We start from the raw sequence: 13395 nt of genomic DNA, 5'->3' as shown, positions 1-13395 counted from the left end.
ATAAGGTACAGTTAGCAGCTTATAAAATATTACCCAAGTCAACATGACATCACGAGATAGTAGGTGTTTACGTGAGCCCTCTTGATGACCACCAGCCACATTTTCCGTCGTGATACCTAAACTGGTATGTTAGAAAACTGGAGACCTGGATTTATACAGTCTTGTCAGTCGTATAGCCACTCAACCAGCAGCTCTTTGGCATGTTGGCGTGTGGACGTCATGAAGAAAATGATTTGGATTTTCCAATTTTTTGAGCAGTTTTTTGCACAGCTACAAATATGACTTTAAAGGCACTATGTGTAACAATTTCAGTTGTTCTTTGAGACAAACAAATTTTGCAGTCAAAAGTGTGTCCTCCTAGCACGTGTGTATTTACCTCCATCAACGTATCTAAGTATGTCCGTAAGCTCCAAAATTCTCATTTACATATACATTGCGACCGGTGTCTCATCATGTACGTGCACCATCTTGAAAATACGCCTTTCGCATTTTCACTTGTCAGTTTCCGGTTTCTGCCTGCAGGTAGAGTGACGAAAAGCAGCAGCAAGCAGGCTAGTCACTAGGGTTGGGTACCGAAACTCGGTACTTTTTGTACTTGGTACTGATTCACGTCGGTATTACCGAGTACCGATTCACTTAAAATGAAATGGTGCCAAATTTCGGTACCTGAGGTGGAGGCGGAGCGAGAGCGCATGACTCGCACCTCAGACTCAGCAACAATGGCGACAAAAACAATGTGCAGACAAAAGTTAACGTGCAGCACTGTTCCTAAATGTTCTCAAAAAAATGTTGAAACTGAGAAGTTTAGACTATGGGCCCGAACGACGCATAGTGCGTCCAAATTCACACCCGTTCTTCTCTGTGGATTTTCTCCGCGACCGTGCGTCATAGCGAGAAGCCACGCAGCGGACACAGCAGAATTGTAGCTTTCCGACAAGAACAAGCACTTGTCGGTAATCCAATGTTTTCACAGCGAAAAAAATTGATAAAATTACAATAAAATTATGTATAACAGAGCTTCCATACAGCTTTGCACACACATTACTGTTGGATGGATTACTCGCGAATGCAGGGTTGCACAGAAATGCCATGCATATCACATGAAAGCGCATGAGCAGAACTTTCCAGGGATACCACACACATCATTGTGCTGTCATCCCATCATGCTATAAATACAGATCAATTGTCTACAAAATAAAAACCTGACGAATTTCTTTACAATCCATTATACAGATCTTGTTATCAGTCACTTCATATAGTCAATCAATCAATCAATCAATCAATTTTATTTATAAAGCCCAATATCACAAATCACAATTTGCCTCACAGGGCTTTACAGCATACGACATCCCTCTGTCCTTATGACCCTTGCAGCGGATAAGGAAAAACCCCTTTAACGGGGAAAAAAAACGGTAGAAACCTCAGGAAGAGCAACTGAGGAGGGATCCCTCTTCCAGGACGGACAGATGTGCAATAGATGTCGTACAGAACAGATCAGCAGTGAGGAATACCGTATCTTACCACGTCTTAGGCTTGCGTGTGTTTCTCCCTGTCTATCCACATTTGTAGTCCGGCTTTCCAGATGCAAATATCTCCATATTGTCCAGTTGACACTCCATCAAACTTTCTATGACAAGACCAGCCACTTCACCTTTGCGCACCCAGACAACTGCAGCCTAATGCATGCTGACAGGGCCGTAGTCACCATATACATTGAAGGGGACACGTGCCCCCCCACCAATGCCCAAAATGTCTCCCCAATATATAACTGAAACTGAAAAACAAATATTATCTTGGAGGACATCATTGCACTTGGTTGACTATTTTTCTATGATCTTAGATGTAAATATTGCATGTTTCTTTCAGATAAAACACATTTTTGACTTGTGAATGAATCAATGGAATTTCTTGCAATAATGAAAAAATACTGGCAATTATGTCCGCCTGGCACAAATCACATGTTTTGGACAACTGTGAAGTGACAGAATGTCCCAGCATCATGGTTCTTATATTGCCAGATTCCAGAGAGTCTCCCCTCTTCATATATGGCAGAATATGTCTTTTTCCAACTTGCTATGGTGAGATACATGTAAAAATGTAAGAATTTAGGCACGCAGATTTGTTTTTTTCATTGATATAAAATTAGTATAAAATACAGGCACATAGAAGGACATGAAAATGAGATTGTCCTGAAAAAAACAAGATATAGCATGTGTATGTAGCCTTTATAATGACTGTGATATGAGCTTAAAAGTAAAGGCAGTAAAAATACCCCAAAAAGGCCTAGGGCCCATAGGGTTAAAAAGTACCGAAATAAGGTACCGTTTGGTACCGGGACCGAATTCCAGATACCGGTACCAGTACCGTATCGGTTCAGTTATGAACGGTACCCAACCCTACTAGTCACAAGTGTCGGTGCATTTGAAAAAAGGCAAAAAGGCAACGTGACCGGCGATTTCAAAAAACGAGGGTCAACATCGGGGTAGTCTTTCCCAGGTGGAGAGAGCTGCCGAAGCAGCTAACAGTTGTTAGCAACCAGCGCCGCTAACAGCTGTTAGCCGCTGTTAGCGCTGTTAGTGCTGTTAGTGGCGCTGGTCACTAACAGGTGTTAGCGACGCGGTGTTGCGAGGAGAGGGATGAGGTGTGTGAGGTTGAGCCACTTGTCAGTTGTCAAAAGAAAAGACGTGATTGGTTTGTTTCGATTTACACCCGCCCCAACAGTCCTACATTGTAAACACGGCCAGCATGGTGAGGAGGGGGTTTGTCAACTCGTGTCACGTGTGTCTGTGTAGGAGCCTGAATGAATACTCCATGAAGTATCAGATGACATGGTTTCATCAATGTTATCATAGCTTTTTGGTACACTGCAGCTACCGTTGTTGCAATACGTGTTTGAAACAGTGAGGCACTAGAGTGCGCTATCTGTTTGAATGCAATATACGATCTCAACACTAGATGGGAGAAATTCCTATACAGTGCCCATTTAAGTGATCTTTCCCCCATATCAGCAACAGGCCGGCAGTAGACTTTCAAGAATTCAGTATGTGCACCATAGACAGACTGTAGTCCTAAGCTTTTAGTCATAATCACTTCCCCAACCAGTTATGCACATTGAAATGTTAACACTTGAGAAATTGTAATTAAATCTCTCCCATTTACTCCGGTCACATCTTCGCAACAGTTAAGACAAAAAAATCTTAACTCCAGATCCACTGGGCTTTTTCTGGAGCTTTGAAGCGCATCTTTCCTGAACTTTGTAGAAGCCTCTGTGCCTGCCTGAAGATGATAATAAAAGGAATATAGTTAAAAGATGTGCCAGGTGGACTTGTAATAGTGACATATGGATAAAATGTTGACACCTTTTGAATGCTAAACAAAACAAAGCAAATGCCACTAATTAGCAGATGTATGCCAAACTAAGATAGTGAAATTGTACCAGCCAAACATCATGTTACCATTATCATTGTGAGTGTATTAGCACACTGATGTTATAGCTAAAAGCCTCACTGCTTCATAGAGGCTGTAGCTACACTGCTAGCATGGCTGACGACTTGGGGGCTGCCCATTGCTCAGACAGTTCATGATTCTAAAGCTCAGTCAGAAATATGTCCCATTGGAGCAAAAGGCCATTTGTCCAACAGCCCGATATCCTGAAAACAAGAATAGGCTACATACTCTCCCAAACAGAAGCTCTCAGCTAATTTCAATCAGGAAAGGAAGAAGAATGGAGTAAAGATAATATTTAATACAGAATATGAGTGTACAAATTAACAGATGATTTGTGCTGATTAAGATTTAACAGAAGTCTTTGGCACTTGGACACCATAGGGAGATATTTTGTGATCGAGGGACACCTGAGCGCAGCAGGATGAATCCCCCCATGGAGTCCAGACACTGGTGGTGGTGGTGGCTGATGACTCTGAGGATGCTGACTGCTGAGGCGGATGAGGCTGATGAATCCATAAAGACTGGGCGATGATGGGAAGGTGGAGGGGGCGCACAACAGCAGCAAGGAAGAACTATAGCAGAGAAAGAACCATATTTAAAATGAGGAGCAGTAAGATGATAGGCTGACAGAGAAGGTGTGTCGCTGTGTTATTGGTTGATTGTGAATCAGCTGATGACTCAATTGACAGACCCAGACAATGACACCTAGAGACAGTGAGTGAACATGCGTGCAAGGAGTGAATGGCAGGGGGAGAAAGAAACTTACAGCCTGAGCATGAAAAGTATTGTCTTCCTGACTGAACTTTCGCCAGAGCTTCATTAGTCAATGGACCTTCCTACTGTGGGGAAGGCATGACACACTCTACTGTGACTAGTACTCACTGCCTTTGTTGGTTGGGTTGGTTTGGTTTAGGCATGTGAAGTGAGATTGGTTGGGGTACGGGTAAGAAATAAGGGTAAGCCGATCAGAGGGAGAGTAGGGCGGGTCATGCCATAGTAGGAAGGTTGGATGTTGTCATTTTGAATAATAATTAGGCGTGTGCCTCTGTTTGGGAGAATGGACATCTTATTTTTGGAGAACAGTCCTTCGGAGCAATGGGTGTCTTTTGGGGGAGATGCCAGACTGTTGGACATTTCTCAGCCTATTGAGACACCAAGTCTGTACTTTGCCTCTGAAATTGTCGCACTTTTAAGAATAAATACAACCTCATGTTGAGTCAGTTATGTTTACCTACTGTCTCTGAAACTTTCGTCCATCATTAAAGTTTCAGAACACTTTTGATTTTCCCTGTTTTTTGGCATCTGTCTGTGTGTATGTTTCTACTTTAGCATACTACCAGCCACTGCTCAGGATCAATTGGATCCCTGGGTCCACTTTGTAATGTGTGATTCTAGTATATCTAGCAGAGCATCCTCCTGGATCACTATGATCCTGAAATAGACCTGGACATGAACGGGGTAATTCCGCAGCTCCTTTATCAGCAGGTTAAACTCTCCTTGCTCTTGATGCCATGACAAAATCCTCCTCACTGCTTGAGGACTCCATTTTGTCCATTTTTTTCGACATATAGAACAATGAAACACATGAGACTTAGTATGTCATGATTTTTTAAATCAAATTACGGATTGAAAATGCAAACTTGATGTGCAAATGCCTTTAGTCTTGCTGAGTTTCATGTAGTCTGATGTCTTCAGCCAAAGTCATGTGACTGGAGCACACACCTCAGCCTTCAGTCACTGTATTTTTTTGTCAGTGTCTCAGGAACACCTCTGTCCTTTCTCTCTTATTTAAAGGCAGACTGTGACTGAATATGATAAGCTTACATCATGAGTTTGTGTGTGAAATAATAAAGCCTCAGCTTCAAAGACATGTTCTGTGTCCATGTTCAGTTCCCATAGAAAATTTATATTGGAAATCTCACCTCGTCTTGACTTTGCCTCTGCTGTTTGTTTCACTTTTTGCGCGTCTGTGTTTCCACTTGTTCATTTCCCCTCAATAAAGAGCTGCATTAACTCGAAGGATGCTCAAATGGAAGGTAGGAGATGGCACATCTGGCTTTGAAAATGCGCGAAGTGAGACGAACTGATCTGTGTTACTCTCTGTGTTTCTCTGCTCTTAATCCTGTTGTGTTTTTCTCTCTCACACTTTTGGAGAACATTGACCTTTATGCTTTTTTGTGCTGCCGTGTCGTGATTGTCTCGGCGAAAATGTTGTGATTGTCTTGATGAAAATTGAAAAAGGAGGGAGCCCGGTCCGTGGAGACGTGCGGCACGCTCCTCTTTGTGTGTGTGTGCAAGAGAGAGAGAGAGGGATGGAAAATCGCATATTTTAGGAATATCTGACCTTATCCAAAACCAATACAATCTGTCATTGATTAGAGGTACCCATCAGTGCCAGAGTCGGCTGTACCATCAGTATGGAAGGTCATGAACACAGAGAGAGCACAGACGTACACTTTTCCACTGGAAATTGAATCCTGATAAAGGACATGTCAGTCACAATGAGAGTTCATGTCTCATACTGACACACACACACACACACACACACACACAAACACACACGAATATAACTTAAATACAGTGCTGTCTGATGAATGACATACATAGAGAAAAGCAGACTTTCTCCCCCCTATGATGTCTTCATAATTTTATGTCATCCACGTGTAATATTAGATTAGCCCCAAAAATAAGAGCCAAGAACATCTTCTGCTGTGTTGCTACCTGAGTAATAAAAGGAGTTCAGAAATTGTCATATATAAGAGCAAATGGACAAAATGACTTGTGGTGTGAGTCACTGCTGCGTGTGTGTGTGTGTGTGTGTGTGTGTGTGTGTGTGTGTGTGTGTGTGTGTGTGTGTGTGTGTGTGTGTGTTGACGCTCTTGAAGGTCTCTGATTGGAGTGTGTCACCCTGCTAAATCAATAGCACCTGGGCCCAGATCACAGTGTGGATCTCTCTTATTTCTTTCTCTCTTTGTTGTTTCTTGACTTTTCTTCTCTACATCTTGAATATTTGTTTTGGTTTGTTGAACAAATTAATAATTCAAATTCCTCTGGCATCTCCCATTTTTGTCACAGGCAGGGTTAATGACACTGAGCCCTGTTTCGAAGCTGACATTTTGACTTGTCATAGCGGTAAAAGCACAGGTGTAGTTAATGACATTAACACTGGCTCATTTCTTTTCAAGTGTCCAACTAAGTCAGACCAGTGAGCCAGTATGCACAGTACAAGGCACTAAATGTGGCACACCTAAATAGGATGCAGCTGCATTATTGCTATTAATTACACCTTTGTTTTTTTTCTGCAATGACATTACAAAATGTCTACTGAGCGCCCAGGTCAGCTCGTCGAGCAGAGATATGCTGTAAATTTTATGAGGCCATCAGAGTTTGTACTAATAAGAATAATCAAGGCTGCATTCTCAGACACTCCCTATTCACTTGGTAGTGCACTGTACTTTAAAGCCCAAACTCTAAGTGTGAAAGTTATGCACTATATAATGCTCTTATAAATTCTGCCCATTGCATGGACACTACAATCCCATTGAGTGAACATGTAATGGGCAATCAACAACCAAATGTGTCCCATTTGATAAATGTGAAAATTACAGTCGTGCCACTCTGCAGCTGTCGGTGAGGACACAAATTATCAGTGACTGATGAGTGACCGAAATCTCAATTCACTGCTCCACATGAATGCAAAAGTTGCTCTGTGCCTGCTGGATGTGTCACTAAACAGGTATTTGCTAATATAGGCTACTTGCTGTATCAACTATATTACACTAGCAAAGAATAAATTAATGAAAAAAATTAATGAATACTGGTTTAAGTCAAAAAGATAATGTAAGTGTCACAAACAGATCTTTGCAAAGAGTTCTGCTTGTCTTTATGTTGTTAAAGATATGGTCTTTTTCACTTTCTTTTTTTTTTTAAAGATATATTTTTGTGGGCATTTTGCTTTAATTTGATGGGACAGATGTGGTGTGGTTGGGGGAGGTGATATGCAGCAGGGGGCCGTGGGATGGAATTGAACCCATGGCCGCTGTAGCAAGGACACAGCCTTTGTAAATGGGGCATCTGTTCTACCAGGTGGAGCTCGTGGGCGCCCCCTTTCTTTTTCTTTCTTTTTTTTTGGTTTGTTTTGCAAATCTTTCTCTTCCTTTCTTTGCACTTTGACCAGGGCTGTAAGAAAATGTTGATAAACTAGAATAATACAATATCATATTTTGTGATAATGTATCAGTATCACTTTGTTATTACTAACTTACATGCAATTTGTGTTGCCCCCAAGAACAACGCTGGTGAACATGACAGCAACTCAGCCAAAAGTTAACCACTAAAATAACATCTAAAATGAACAAACTGTCTCTGAAATGTGGGGCACAATGATCCTTGCAGATTATCTGACAACAATGATAATAATTCACTTCAAAGTTAATAAAACAACATCTAAATTATAATTAAATTTCAGCTGAAATTAGAGGCATTTTGCGCCGTGCAGTGAATGAATGTAAACCCTGCAAATTATCTGAGTTGAATGTGGTTGTGCATTGCTCTGATCGAGCGATTATATGCTAGTTTTTCCGACACAGTCTACATGCCACTTTGTTTTCATTTTCTAGATCAAAGTACTGCCAAATAGCGCTGGTTTTGCGAGAGCACATCTCTCCAATTTCCCACTGTGCTGTTTTAAAACTCCAGTCTACTCGAGCATTACCGCAGGGAGGGGGACTGCTGTCTGACAGCTGTGTAGCCCCTACTAGTGGTGGGCGGTTGCATGACAGTAAAGCGGCCTTAATAAAACACTGATTGGTTTAACCGACTCATATTTCTGGGGTCGGACGTTTAATCGTTTAGACAACTAATTTTGTGCATCCCTAGTCTGCAGAGCACTTGCTCTATGGGCCCTGGGTACACAAGATCTGGTTAAATTTATACCTGGGAAGTCAAACTTTTTTGGCCTCATGCACTTCTGAGCAACTTTCACAGGAATGGACAGGGCTCTCTTTATACATCCATGGTTTAAACACCCAACCACTATATCCTTCAGTGTTGTAATCTGTCTTCAGCCATCTCACTCCACACTTGAACATAACTGTTAGTGTAAACACAAAGAAGACGGGTGTATGACACAGGCAGAGTCATAAGGGGCAGACTACTAGCATTGATAGTTTTCCTAAAATTGGACTTTATAAAATGCAATTTATCACAGTATATTGAGGTGGTACGTATCGTATCATTAGTTTCTTGCCAACGCACACCCCTTCACACACACACACACACACACACACACACACACACACACCTTCAATTCCTCACTTATCCACCTTTCTTCTTTCTGTGGGCACCTGTCAAACTTTCTTGTTGTCTCGTCTCTCTGTGTGTAGGATGTACGACGTTGGAGGCCAGAGAACTGAACGGAGAAAGTGGATTGCTTGTTTCGAGGACGTCAGGGCAGTGCTGTTTGTGGTGTCACTCAGTGGTTATGACATGACTCTGGTTGAAGATCCCTCCGTGGTACAGGCTGCACTCAGTCACCCCCCTCACAAATGTTCATGTCTCCAGACAAAACAGCTTGAGACAACTTGTTAAGTCTCAGCCAATCAGATTAACCCCCAGCCTCTCAGACCAAGTTTTAAAAATGACAAAAGTGTTTGCTCCTCTGCAGCTGCCTGATGGTGTCATTGTCTTCTCTCTGCAGAATCGTCTTCAGGAGAGCATGAAGCTCTTCTCCTCCATCTGCAACAACATTTTCTTCCGCAGCACATCCATGGTGAGATATTCGTCAGTTACGTCCCCTCTTCCTCAGGAGAAAAGATGCAGTAAAACAAATGTAATCTAAGAGAACTTTAACTCTCAGAGAATTGCCTCCTGGTAATTTGCAGAAAAATGGTTTCCTGAGTCACAATAAGTGACACTATAAAAGATAATTTATTCATAAATATGGAGTTTCACGGGAGTCTTTGTTAATGGAGGAATCATGAAGTGGTTGTGAAAGTGCAACAATTATGTGTATATGTGTGTATCACGCACGCTCTTTTCAGTCATTTCTGACTTCCACTGGTGCCTCACCAGGCTAATATTTCTTCAATCTGCACCAAAGCTGTGAGAGTTTATTTCGTGTGCCACCCTGTACTTAAGAGCAGACGCCTTAAAACAAACCATCCTCACTGTCTCAGTTTGGTGTGTTGGCCTGCTAATTTGCCAATAAGCACCAGACACAAATACAGCTGAGGCTGATGGGAAATACATTAGTTTAACAGGTATTTAATCGTAAACAAAACAATTGCACAGATTAACGTTTTGACCTGGTGATGGTGCTAGAAGGAAAAATCTGAGATTGTTAGTGCCGGGCTTTAAAGCCAATTTGACATAGTGGCCAAACATAGAATTACAACTTAAGTGTCTGTCATGATGCCATGTAGTCCAAAAATACCTTTTCCCATAGACTTATATTGTGAAAGTAACGTCTGTATATCAGTTGATGCATTTTTTTTTTAGCATCAGGGTTATGACTCTTTGCACTTGCATTAATATCTGATCCATTCAGTCCAATAACAATTTTTCTTCTAGAAAAGTCACACAATTAAATAATTTTATCAAGTTACCAAAGCGCAAAACCAGAGATAAGCTGCTCTGCCAGTGAATGTCTCACCTGCTCTATTGGGCCATCGATGTAGAAGATCTGGGTAATTTTACAAACTAAAGTCAAACTTTTTTGGCTTCATGCACCTCTGATCAACATCGTATCCAGTTCTCTTTATACATCCATGATGATTACAACTGATCCTGGGGCAATAAGAATTTGTGCCAAATTATATTGAAATCCATCTAACAGTTATTAAGATACGTCGCTCAAAACCACAAATGTCCACCCCATGGTGGTGCTAGAGGAAAAGCCTAGGCCTTGAATGTCTGCGCAAAATATCTTTGCAGTACCTCATACAGCTGTTGATATTTCAGTCTGGACCACAGCGTACTGACCGAGCTCAGGTGGTGTCGTGGTCAGTGGTTTGATCCCTGGCTCCTCCTGACCACATGTCAAAGTGTCCATGAAAGAGACAGAAAACCCCAAATGTGTGTTTACTGCTAATTGCATCACACTAACACGCTAAACTAGGATGAACAGGGTAAACATTTTACCTGCTAAACACCATGTTACCATTGTCACTGTGAGCATGAAGCATGCTGGTGTTAGCATTTAACTCGAAGCTAAAGTGTGCATAAGTACAGCCTCATAGAGACACAAACACACCAAACAATGGCACAGTGCAGCTTGTCTTAATGATTAAATTAATTATTTCTGTGTTTGTGTTCCAGGCAGGAAGAAATTCTTGGTGACATAGGTGAATATGTCACAGGAGTCACAAGACTCTGTTTACTGATTGGCTGCAGGGATTCTCTAGTTGAAGTATTGTTGCTAAAAGTCGAACTATCCCCAACTTTTAGTCTGGCTGCAAAAGCGGCTGCCACAGCTTTCCATAGACATTGCATGGCAGCTCGCCACAGACCGCACTTTGCTGCTGCTTGGTCAATTTTCAATGTAGGTCTTAGTTTGCCTCTTGCTTACTGACTGTGTTGCCCCCTAAAAATTAACCCTCATGTTAGAAACCAGTGCTCTCTGTGGTTACAAAATAATTTGATGGGGGGGGGGGGGTTACAGTTTATGGCACACAAAAACAAGGCCCAGGCACAGTCTGTATTCGTCATTCAAATAGGGAAACCAAAAGATCGATACGATGGATTCAATACGCCACTTAGCCAGTTAGCACATTAACGAGACAACCTGCCGTTGAAAGCAAAACTAATAATATTTAACCTGCGCTTAAACAACAACACAAGGAAGCTCAATGGCTAAAAACATAGTCTGTTTGTTTCAATCTCAAACTCTCTTGACTTCAGTGTTTTGTTTGCTTTCCTCACTTCTGTTTCTCTTCTTGTCCACTGGGCTGAACTGCTAAACAGAATGATTTCAATCTGCAACAGCGATTCAAATTGCCAAATAGGCCAAGAAAAAGCCAGTAAGGGCCGACTAGAGCTAACGGTGCAGGAAACCCTGCAAAACCGGGGCGAAAGACACTCACCGATGGCCCATCATTGACCGACGGTCAGCTTGTTGTGTCACGACTTTTTGATCTGTCTCCTTTATCTTCTAATCCAATATGTGAAATACAGACTAGTTGTTTCGAAGTTGAAACTTCTGCTATCGTTGAATTATCCACCACTCACCCTGAGATGTGGCTATAGCTTTATTTAAATGTCACAGGACAAAAGGGTCTGGCTGAAGTGGGTGGGAACCAGAGTTCAGCCAGACAATTCAGTTTGTGGACGGAAAACATGGACGAGTAGAGGCGACGCAAGCAACCTCTCTTTGTAGCTCCTATTTGTTCTCTATGACACCATGAGACAAGAATAACACTAATGTGTTTGATAAATGCAGTTTCCACACACACACACAGGGCCTGGCCCCGGCCCTTTGTCTCCGAGTCCTCTGTCACTCGTAATTAAACAGGGAGTTGTAATTAGGGTGGGCTTTGGTGAGGCGACATTTTCCCCCTGTCTGTGTTTTTCCATTCTCGTTTCCGGTAAATGATCACATTAAAACGAGCGTGTAACAAGCTTGTTCAATTTATTCCACTTAACTTGCATATAAAGCCCACTTAAAACACAAGTCACTGCGTGTTGACATGAGAGTCACCTGCTGTTTAGTCTGCTGCGTTTTCTGCAACTTTTCCAGAAGGCTGTCACAGTGAGCTCAGTTTTTAACACTTCTGAGGAGCCTGTGTAGAAAGAAAACTCCAATCTCCAATCTCTCAAACAAAGGCTCAGTTTTCAGTCTGGATATATTGAGAGTGTGAGGATGAGTCATTTATAGTTGGTGTTTCGTCACAGACGCTAATAAATCTGAAAGATCTTAACAAGAGAGTAGCAGTTACACCAAAGTATCTCTCTTAGTAAATGATTCTTTATTTATAACCACAAAGCTTTTTTTATTTAAGGCTTCATTAGAGCCAAATGGGCAATTAAATGTGTGTGACGTGTTTATGTGCAGAGTTGTGTGTGGGCCTGCACGTTAACATGGCCAACAGGCTCATTAAACAAAAGTGTTTAATGATACCTTTTTAACGTAGGAGGGAAATTTGTAACCTCCACCTCAATTAACTCTTCACTGTGGCTGGTCAGTGATAATTACACACCCAGGTGTCGCTCTGTGTCCTGTTCATTGAAAATCTGCACCACCATCCATCCTTCCTTCGTTATTATCTTCTTTTTTTTTGCGGGTTTGTTTTATGCAAGCTTAAAACTTGGTCGTAGTTTTAATTGGTCGACTACAAAGCCAGAAGTACGTGTGAAATGCGGTGGCTGCAGAGCACAAGTTGAGATTAGAGGTAGTAAATAAAAAAGAAAGAAAGACAAAGATTAATGAAAGAAGTAGTTGAGCTTGTTGAGTGCCGGCACCGGAGACTATGTGAGTGATTGATTGCACACTGATGAGAAGAGGGAGGTCATTGATCCACCATCATCACCCCATGCTGGTATCAACCCAGCTATTGATTTTCACGTTTTAGGTAAATATCTGTAAAGTGACAATAAATGTGACTCTAAAAACAGATTTATTGGTTTCATTGTTTTTGGTTAGTTATTGCTCTCACCAAATCATTTTCTTTTGTCTTAATATCCTAACGATTGATTTTCCTTTTTCTCAGAGGATGACGCCTCTGACTTGTGATGAGCTTCTCGTGCTCTCAGCTGATGGTTTCTTGTGTTTTTTTTATTGCAGATTTTATTCATGAACAAGATAGACCTTTTTCAAGACAAGATTTTACACTCTGGGAGACATCTGCGGTTATACATGCCTCAGTATAAAGGTAGGACTGGTTTTGTTTTTGGTTCAGTGTGTTTGTCTGTCAGCAGGATTACCAAATAACCTACTGGCCTGATGTTTATGAA

General features: G+C 41.7%; 1 protein-coding gene across 2 annotated transcripts in view; it reads left to right on the top strand.

The window, feature by feature from the left end:
- The window catches only part of gnav1 (guanine nucleotide binding protein (G protein) alpha v1), a 44774-nt gene that overhangs the window by 26180 nt on the left and 5199 nt on the right, over positions 1-13395 (top strand). For both annotated transcript variants that reach the window (XM_033625109.2, XM_078166094.1), the window contains 3 exons: positions 8832-8961; positions 9146-9217; positions 13226-13313. In XM_033625109.2, the coding sequence (XP_033481000.1) occupies positions 8832-8961; positions 9146-9217; positions 13226-13313 (290 nt within the window). The remainder of the gene's footprint in view (positions 1-8831; positions 8962-9145; positions 9218-13225; positions 13314-13395) is intronic.

Source organism: Epinephelus lanceolatus, chromosome 3 (genome assembly GCF_041903045.1).
Source record: "Epinephelus lanceolatus isolate andai-2023 chromosome 3, ASM4190304v1, whole genome shotgun sequence".
In the NCBI taxonomy this organism is placed as follows: Eukaryota; Metazoa; Chordata; class Actinopteri; order Perciformes; family Serranidae; genus Epinephelus; species Epinephelus lanceolatus.
The sequence above is the reverse complement of the archived record's forward strand: the minus strand, read 5'-3'. Positions and strand labels throughout refer to the sequence as shown.